Here is a 9,261-nt window from a genome sequence, read left to right as displayed (position 1 = left end):
TCCCACCCAGCCGGCTGCAGTGGGAGCACAGTGAGTCAGGAGCACCATAAAGGAAAGTGAAATAGATCCGCCCTGCACAGACGATAGGATCAGGGCAGATTAGCACCCTTGGATCTCATTCAAGGGTCAGCATAAATCTTTAATCTTTGCAAAGTCCCAGAGCCTCCCTCCCCTGCGCTGTCTCACATGCATGCACACCAGGCATGACTAAACAGCTCTGCGGGGATGGCAGACACTTCAGAAACTCCCGGCTGGTTTTGGTTTGCAAACTAAAACAATAAAGCTGCTGTCTGCTCCCAAACGTGAGAACTTCCCCACGCAGCCGCGTCGCCCCTGATGTGAGCTCTGCTCCCGGGCTGTCAGGGGGGCGGCACTGCTGCTCTGCCCCGGCCCTGCAGCCCATAAGCGTGCAGCCAGGGGGTCAGCACGGTCCCCACATTGGGTCACCTGAGAGGGACGTGAGGGTTTGCTTTGGGAATTGGCCGCACAGAGCTTCGCGGTGCCAGCACGGAGGGGTTCCCCATCTCTTGCACCAACCTCGGGAGGGGGAAAGGAGCAAAAAGCCCTGGCCTAGTTTTTGTTTCACCGGGCTGGGCTCGGGCTCAACGGATGTGGTTTAGCGGTCAGCGCATAAGACAGCAAATGAAAAAAAAAAAAAAATTCCTTTGATTTCATCCAGCTCGGGTCTGTGCTTGCTCCTCCTGCGGCCATTGGGAAATCACAGCAGAGAAAACCCAGCACGCAGCTCCTGCAGCACCCGCGGCTGCTGCTCAGCCACCCCAACCCCACCCCCGCCCCCACCCCCACCCCACACCCGGCCCGCTCAGCACAGCCCTGAGTTCTGATGGATTTATGACAACGTGTCTCCTCTGCACCGCTCTGCGTGCGAAAGGCCAGACGATTTCTGTATAAATGAATATTTATGTGTTCACATAAACGTTTTTAATAGGAAATTGCCTAATAAGCCCTATAAACCTGCGAGCACTCGCAGCTGTCCGAGGGAGCGCAGTTGTGCTGACGGCGGCGGTGGCAGCGCGCTGCACCTCGCCGTGCAGTAACGCCAGGAATCCTTTGAGTCATCGCTCTGAGCGCTCTGGGATGTGAGCAGATCTCCATCTCGGCCTCTCCCCAACGCCTTCGCCTCGCCGTGAGGTTCAGATGTGGATGTGGCTGGAAAGCCCCTCCGAGCGGCGCCTCCCGGCGCTCCCCACGGGCTCGTGCTGCTCACGCGCGCTGGAGCGGATCCAGGGCTAAGCGGGAAGCGCCGGGCAGCGGCCCCACCGCCTGCCCCTGGGATGAGCACCTGGAAGTGAGCAAAGCGAGGAAACGCAGAAAATCAGCGTGGGCTCCGTGCAGTCAGCAGCGGCAGAGGAAATGGCCCAGTGTTAACGGCTTGCCTTTGCTCCCCGTCATCAGCCCCAGCTGTGCCCCTGCCCCTTGCGACACTCCGCTCCATCACATCTTCCCCTCGTCGGCTGCAGCTGACAGTGCTCAGAGCATTGCACACAGCTGTGGTGGCTGCAAGACTGAAACGCCCCGCGGGGGAGGTGATGGGGCTGGGGCGGCCCTTGGGGCAGCATCCCTTGGGGTGAGCATCCCTCAGGGTAAACATCTCTTCAGGTGAATATCCCTTGAGGCGGGCATCCCTCGGGGCTGCATCACTCGGGGAGAGCATCCCCTGGGGCAGTTATCTCTCAGGGTATTATCCCCGGGGCAGCATCCACCAGGGCAGCATCCCAGTGGCCCCACTCCCACCCGGGTGCAGCCAGGCGCAGAGCACGCGCTGCAGGCTCACAGCCCAGTGCTGCCCCGTGCTCTGCTCTGCAGCAGGAGGGAGCTTTGATTCAGGTGCCGCACACCCACTGCTTATTCACTGGACGACGTGAGCCACGGGGCAGGGACTTGAGTTCGCTGTGACCTTTGGACACTCACTTAAACCATGGAAAGGGTGACGGGCTGCCAGCGAGCGGGGAAAGAAGCAAAGGGCCATTGTGATGTTTTGCCATTGATGCCCCATCCCAGCACGTTCCCCCTTTGGAGCCAAGATCTGTGCTGAGACCCCAACCTTAAATTCTCCCTGAGCTGTTCAGAGCCACATCCATTCACACTGTGCACATCCTCAGGCAAAGGCACCGACGTGAGCTCTGTACCTGTGCCAAGGACTAACAGTGCTCCAGGAGTCCGCTGCCTTTTACGCCACGCTGTGCCCATACCTTTCTTTCCTGGTTCCACAGACCCCACCACGGGTGTGCTGAGAGCCCATCGCACCCCATCCCCACCCCCATCCCTGAGCCCCACTCCGAGGGCTGAGCCTTGCTCAACCCAACGCCTTCTCTCACAACACAGCGGCTAAAGCAGAAACAGCAATTATCTGGTTCAGTCTGGTGCTGCTGGCCTGAAACATGCCATGACAACGTGGTTCTTGTTTCAAAGCCTCTTTTGTACTAGGACACAGTTCAAGGGATCTTGCAATGCTGCGTTTGTAAACACACGGCACTTGCAGCTACACGCTGGGAGATGAGAGCGGGGGCAGCACGGGAGGGCACTGCTCCCACCAGGGCTGTGTCCCCACTCTGTGCCCACTGCAGTGTGGGGAGCTGGGAGCCCCTGCGATGCCCGTTCCTGTAAAGTCACCAAAAATGGAGTCCTAGGAGAAACAAAAAAGAAACAAAAATCACAGCTATTAAAAAAAAAAAAAAAAAAAACACATAATGAGGGATTATTTTAGGCCCTGATCCATGCATAATGCAAATCAGAAGCTCCTGGATATGCCTGCAGCCACCCTTGGCCTGTGGAGGAGCTTTCCCAACAGGTGGTGAGGAGCTCACAGCACGCATCTGCATCCTGCAGGGCTGGGGGTCCTCACCATAGAGCTCCCACCCCACCTGCATGGGGATGGCAGAGCAGAGCCCAGGTGGCAAAACTCCCCACGCAGTGCTTTCCTTTTGAGGCAATCCCTCTCCTGCTCCCCAGACCCTGTGCAGCATTGCCCTGCTTCCCTTTGATCTGTTCCTGATGGGGTTGCTTCCTCCTGTTTGCTTTTCTGGTGCTCTGGTTTATTTTTCTTCAAGTTTATTTATGATGGACAAATAATCCTCGTGTCTCCCTCCTCGCCTTCCTTCAAGGGGGGTGCTCGGGAAGCCCTATTTATGGGTTGAAACGCTGCTGAAAGAGTTATTGCCATGTTATTCAGCTGCTGTGCCAAGCCTGCATGGGGATCGGGTTGCTGCTGAAAGGGTGCCAGGCACGTCTTTTTCCAGGAACCAGCAGCCACATTTAGCCTCCGGCTGCACATGAAAGGCTGCAGTCGGAAACGTGACATTGTGTCAACATTTGAGGCAGGTCAGAGCTGGGTGAGACCATGAAAACAAGGCAGGGAACGCGGTGAGCCCGGCGGGGCAGGGGTTGCGTGGAGGGGCTGGGGTCACCTTGTGTCCTCACCATCACCCCATGTCCCCATCATCCCATGTCCCCATCCCTCTGCGGCCCCATCACCCCATTTCCCTGCCCTCCATCACACATCCCTGTTCCATCCCATGGCACACAGCGGTGGCACCGAAGGGACCCCATATGCCCCAGCCCACCCCCTGCCGGCTCCCCCAGCGTGTGCCCACCAGTAAGTGATGGGGATGGAGACGGGCCTGACATGGGCAGAGCACCATAGGGATGAGGCACAACCGCAGCGGCTATGGAGGAGCTGAAATGTGACTGTGCTGAGCACTGTGTGCCATCCCCAAAGGGGGTTACGTGGGATTGCCTTTAGCGAGATCAATATTTAGTTCTCATTAAACCAAACACCAGCACCAGGATGAACGGAGTGTCCGAGTCCGTGCGCATGGACAGCCCTGCGCTGCTCACTGCCATGCAGCATGGGCACGTGTGCATCCCACATTGGGTCCCAGGGCTGCAGCAGCCCCATCCCACAGAGCACTTTGCTGCTAGAAGATTTTGCAACTCTTCCACCCTGTACAAACCTCCAACGCCCAGCAGGGCCCTCACATACCGCCCACGTGCACGGGGTGAAGGATTACAGATCCAGCACCTGAGCGGCACAGAGCAGCGGAGCACCAGGATTGACCCCATCCTGCAGGAGGAGCTCCCCCATACCTGGGTCTTTGGGAAGCAGCATCCCAGCCCTGGAGCCGAGGGGGTATGGTGAGCAGAGCGGGGCATCCTGGCATGCAGCGCCCGCTGGTCCTCAGCAGCAGTTGGATCCAAGGAACGGGGAGAAACCTCAGCTTGAGCAGTTCACCTGGAGCTGGAAGTGGTGAGAGGAGCAACGCCCAGAGGTGCAGATGGGAAAGAGATCAGTGAACATCCCTGAGATCAACCAATGAGCACCCCCGGGAATCAAGCAGTCAATGAGCATCCCCAAGATCAGCGAGCAGCACCCCAGCACGTGGGAATAGCCCCATGCCCATGCTGGTTCCCGCTCCTGCCCCCAGCCCAGGCCCTGCAGAGGGGCCCGGCTCAGCTGTTGGAAAGCACAGAAGCTGACCCCCATCTTCCACAGGAAAAGAATTATTTTATTAAGTATTTTTAAACAACTACTTAACATTTACTCGAGATAAAAATATGTACAATATCCCACCTTGAAGAAGGCTCCAAAATATAAACACTGTACCTCTCCCTAGAGAATAAAACAAAGCTCTTCTCTTCAAAAAAAAAACAAAGGACAACCCAGGAACAAAGATACATTCATATTTCACACTTCTTTGATGCTCAAGTAGTTATACAAATAATAGACATCTGAAACGCTTTACCTTTTAATATATTTATATAATATATATATTTATAACAGGATTTTACAAATAAAGGCAACAACTGTATACCAAAAAAAAAAAAACACCAACCCAATGAAATAAACGTCAGAACACGATCTGCAATCAAGCATAGTGCATCTCAACAGCTGGGGCAACAGGAAGGTGAAATGGGAACCCATAGCGGAGTTGTGCTGGACACCGGTCCTCAGAACCGGTGAGAAAAAACAACACAGAACAGGGAAAGGTTGTTTAAAAAAGGAAAAAAAGAGAAGCCAAACTGGGCACGGTGTCGTGGCTTTGCCTGCAGCAAAGGGCCCCGCAGTGCTGGGATCTATGGGATGTGCCTGAGCCCTCACCTGGGCTCAGCACAACTGGGCCACGCTCACGTGGCAGGACTGGGCTCAGCCCCCACCAGCAGCCCATCACAGCACAGGGTGCAGGTTTGTTATCCATTACGTGTACTCCACGTAAAGCCTCCAAGCAGCATCTACCTTTTATTTATTATAATATCTATCAGCAAAGGTGTGGAGAGAAATCCTAGTCTGCCTGAACCACTGACCATGCACGGCCGGGCTGGGAGCGCTGAGCCCCCAAAGTACCATCGGGGACAGCCAGACCCTACAGCCCAAGGCACCATGGGGACACCCGGACCCTCCACTGGGAACATCCAGATCCTCCACTGGGAACCTCCATATCTTACAGCTCAGAACCCTCAAAGTACCACCAGGATCACCCAGACCCTACAGCTCAGAGCCCCCGCCGTACCACAGAGGGCATCCGTACCCTGCAGCAGGGCCATCCATACCTTCCACTGGGGACATCCAGACCCTACAGAACCACATCTGCCTCTCGGGGTATTTTTTCACAGCTTTGACACATGGCAGCTGACTGAGCCAACCCGTTCTGTGGGTGCAGAGAGGGGGGCGGAAAGCATCGAGCTCTTTTCTTGTCCTTTTGGAAGCAGCTCTGCACGGCCAAGCCGGGCACCTCCTTCATCCTCCTGCACGCTCCCTGGCACAGAGGACAGGGCTGTGGCTCCCCGCACACCGTGAGCCGTGGCCCACACCTCCCTCCAGCCAATGCATGAAAGTGAAACGGTCTCAAACTGGAAGAAAAAAAAAAAAGACAAGAAAACCAAAACCCACGCCGTGCTTTAGTCTTTGGTTTCCAAGTTCAACGGGGGGATCTGCTTCAGCGCCTGCAGCAGGGCCGAGGAGTCGATGGGGGAGCGGGCAGGCCCCGGGGAGGGCAGTCTTTGGGGCAGCAGCAGTGGGGGGGACAGCTTGTCGGGGCCCACAAAGCTGGTGAGCGCAGCGGCGGGCGCGGGCAGCCCGGGGTACAGCACGGGGACGGAGGCCGGGTACCAGCACTTCTCCAGCATGGGCAGGTAGGCGGTGGCGGACGGTGGGATCAGGTAGAAGGGCAGGCACAAGGGGGGCTGGTGGGCGTGGGGGGGCAGGAAGCCGCCCGCGGTGCCCATCACCTCGCCGCCAAAGGGGCTGTCGTCATCGGGCACCTCCAGCCTGCTCCTCTTGGCTGGAGGGTCCTCGCTCTCCTGCTTGATGGAGCTGATCCTCTCCTGGACGGCGTATTTCAGTTCGGTATCCTTTGGGAAATAGGGCTGCTCCGGTTTGGAGTCGCTTTTCTCCAGCTCCCCCCCGTAGCCGCTGTCCGTGTCTGTGTCGCTGCCGCTCTGCTCCCCGCTGGAGGCAGCGAATGTCCTTTGGATGACGGGCACGCAGTTCTGCCCGCGCCCCTCGCCCGCTTTGCCCCCCGGCACCGCCTTCTCCTTCAGGTCCTTGGGGCCGCCCGGCAGCAGCTCGGCCGCCACGCGGTGCAGGTGCCCCACCAGCTGCGCTGCCTTCAGCTCCTTGTTGTCGTGCTTGGCCACGTACTGCAGCAGCTCCTTGGCGCACAGCTGGAAGCCGGAGCGGAACATCTCCTGGCTGGAGTCGAGGCTCCTCGCTGACAGGTCACCTGAGGAAACATTAACAGGGAGAAATTAAAAATTAACAGCACGCCAAATGCTTCCATTACCACCTCCGGGCTGACGGCACAGCCAGCAGAGCAAACTCAGTGGCTAACCTGAGTTCCCACGACTTATGAACCAGAACCCAACCTGCCACTTTCACATCCCTGCGTTCGCTTCTACCTGTGCCCTTCATCTTTTAATTCTGCATTTACTGCATTGGGCACTTCTGCTGGGGAGCAAGCAGCTGATGCCCCCCAGACCCAGCAGGACCCCCCCGGTGCCATCAGGTGCCCCCGGTGCCAACAGGTCTCCCCTGGTGCTGTCCCTGCAGGGCAGTGGGAACCCCCGGCCAAACTCAGTCTGACTTTATCAGACCCACGTGAGTGCCACATGTGCAAGCAGCAGGAGGAAGCACAGGGAGCGAGCAGCCACTGTGCTGAGCTCTCTCTGCCTGCAGAGTGATGGGGCACAGAGATCTGCACACAGACGGCAGTGTTTGTGCGCTCTGGGGGAGAAGGGAAGCGCAGAACCAGGCTCCAAAGCTCGTGGTTATGAATGGAGAGAGCTGAACGGCTTTGGAGAGGGCATCACAGCAAAGCTGGGCTTTAAATAAAACTACTTAAAATCCACTTTAATTTTAAAGCGGCCGCACAGCACACTTGGCACTGACCCCGCACAGCCGCACTTGTTCTGCACGAGCCCACGAGCCAAGCGAGAGAAACCGACGGCAATCAGAGGGCAGAGGCACAGCCTCCCCTTCCCCACGCAGCGTCCCCGCAGCCCCGCCATGCCCAGCCAGGCCCCGCACGGCGCACTCACGCACCCGCCTGCAGCCCGCTCTGCAGCGCCAGGATCTTCTGCTGCTGCTGCTCGATGAGCGCCGTCAGCGCCTTCACGTGCTTCAGGGTCAGCTCCAGCACCACCGCCTTCTCCAGGTGGCCCAGGGTCTGCGGGCAGAGCACACAACGCGTTGGACGCTGCGGAGGGGGGCGGGCGCTGGGAGACATTCCCACAGCAGAGATGGGGGCGATTTGGGGAAGGGGCTCGGGGGCAGCGCTGCTCATCGGGGAAAGCACGAGGCGTGCTTCCCGTGAACAGAAATATCCGGAACGTGTACGGAACGCGCAGAGAGCAGCCGCGGGGCAGCCCCCGGCCCCGTATCCCGGGGCTATTTGGGGACGCCCAGCCCCGAGCAGAGCTCCGTGCCTCAGCGCTGCTGCCCCCGCCGGCACCGCGCGCTCAGCGCAAGGCCGGGCCCGGAGCCGCGGAGCGGTGCGCGGAGTGCCCGTACCGTCAGCTTGAGGTGCTCGGGCAGCAGGTCCTTGAGCTGGGCGATGCACTCGTTGATCCTATCGCGCCGCTTCTTCTCTATCAGCCTGTGGGGCAGCTTGTAGGTGTCCTGCAAGGAGCGGCGGGTCAGCGCTCCGCACCCACCCTCCGTCCTTTTTGCGTTCTTTCTTTTTCCCCCTTCCCAAATAACGGCTATACCCACTCCGTATTCCACCGTCGGTTCTTTCTTCCTTTTTTCCTCCCCCCCCACCCCCAAATACTCGCGAACGCCCTCCACCCCGCAGCACACAGCCTTTCTTTTTATTTCCCCCCGAATTACCGCTGAGCGCAGGCCCCTTCCCCCCGCCCCGCAGCACCCCATAGAAGCTCAGCTCTTTCTCACCCCCCCCCGCTCAACGACGGCTGACCCCCCGCACCGCACCGCCCACCCCGTTACCTTGCTGTCCTCGCTCCTCTTTAACCCCCTCCTGGGCTTGTACACTTGGTACATGTGCGCGAAGTCCAGCCTGCACGGGCGAAACGAAAGCAGCGAGGTTACCCCTGCCCCCGGGGCCGCGGCGGGGGGACTCTCTCCTCTCGTCCTGTCCCCCCCGCAGCCTTACCCCGGCACATCGGCGCTCTCCAGGGCGGGCAGCTTGCCCAGGCACACGGGCGGGGGCTGCGCGCTGGGGATGCGCTCCATGGGGGCGCGGAGCGGTGCGGTGCCGCGGGAGCCGGGAGGAGCGGAGCGGTGCGGAGCGGTGCGGAGCTCAGCGCGGGCAGCTCATGCCGCGTCCCCGCCTCGCCGGCTGAGGAGCGGAGGGAGGCGGAGGGCCGGGTTAAATGCGGCCGAGTGGGTGGACGGCGGCGACGTGCGTTACCCTGTGACTCCCGGCACGTCTGGCCGGGCTCCCCCCCCCGCTCCCTCCCTCCCTCCATCGCCGTCACATGAGGCTCACGTGTCGGCGAGCGGCGGCCTTCCTCCCCCCGCCCGCTCAGCCGTGCAACGTGCCGGGGGGGGAGGCGGGGCTGCCAGCCCGTGGCCCCGGGTGGCCCCGGCCCTGGTTGCTTCCCGGCCGCCCCTCGGGCGCTGCCCGGCCGCCCCGGAGCGGAGCGGGGCTGGAGCGCGGCAGCCGACTCTCGCGCTCCGGCACTCCCGCGGCGCGTCGGTAATCCCCGCTGCCGGAGTCCTTTGGCTGCTCCCGTGCTCGCCGAGCCGTCCCGCGGCTCGAGGCTTACTCATGACCTTAAGGGACG

At 59.8% G+C, this 9,261-nt stretch overlaps 1 protein-coding gene and 1 long non-coding RNA gene across 2 annotated transcripts; both read right to left on the bottom strand.

Annotated features, from left to right (window-relative positions):
• Positions 1-1,179: 1,179 nt before the first annotated feature.
• Positions 1,180-3,122, bottom strand: LOC107054403. Its single transcript, XR_005839433.2, has 2 exons — positions 2,867-3,122; positions 1,180-2,647 (listed from the first exon to the last, which is right to left on the bottom strand). It is a non-coding gene; the product is annotated as an uncharacterized LOC107054403 (long non-coding RNA).
• Positions 3,123-4,505: 1,383 nt separating this feature from the next.
• On the bottom strand, positions 4,506-8,815 carry BHLHE40 (basic helix-loop-helix family member e40). The gene is made up of 5 exons (NM_001277144.3): positions 8,628-8,815; positions 8,462-8,531; positions 8,027-8,134; positions 7,559-7,682; positions 4,506-6,740 (listed from the first exon to the last, which is right to left on the bottom strand). Exons 1-5 carry the CDS (start codon positions 8,705-8,707, stop codon positions 5,917-5,919), a joined length of 1,206 nt encoding a protein of 401 aa, NP_001264073.1. The 5' UTR covers positions 8,708-8,815; the 3' UTR covers positions 4,506-5,916.
• Between the last annotated feature and the right edge of the window lie 446 nt (positions 8,816-9,261).

This window comes from Gallus gallus, chromosome 12 (genome assembly GCF_016699485.2).
Source record: "Gallus gallus isolate bGalGal1 chromosome 12, bGalGal1.mat.broiler.GRCg7b, whole genome shotgun sequence".
NCBI lineage: Eukaryota > Metazoa > Chordata > Aves > Galliformes > Phasianidae > Gallus > Gallus gallus.
This window is presented reverse-complemented; position numbering and strand designations above follow the sequence as displayed.

What these genes read in the sequence shown, in the direction of transcription:
- BHLHE40 (NM_001277144.3), bottom strand. Translation starts at nt 8,707, where the DNA reads ATGGAGCGCATCCCCAGCGCGCAGCCCCCGCCCGTGTGCCTGGGCAAG. An exon ending in GAGAGCGCCGATGTGCCGGG is followed by an intron (nt 8,532 to 8,627) that starts GTAAGGCTGCGG and finishes TCGCCCGTGCAG; the next exon opens with GCTGGACTTCGCGCACATGT. An exon ending in CCGAGCACCTCAAGCTGACG is followed by an intron (nt 7,683 to 8,026) that starts GTACGGGCACTC and finishes CTCTGCCCGCAG; the next exon opens with ACCCTGGGCCACCTGGAGAA.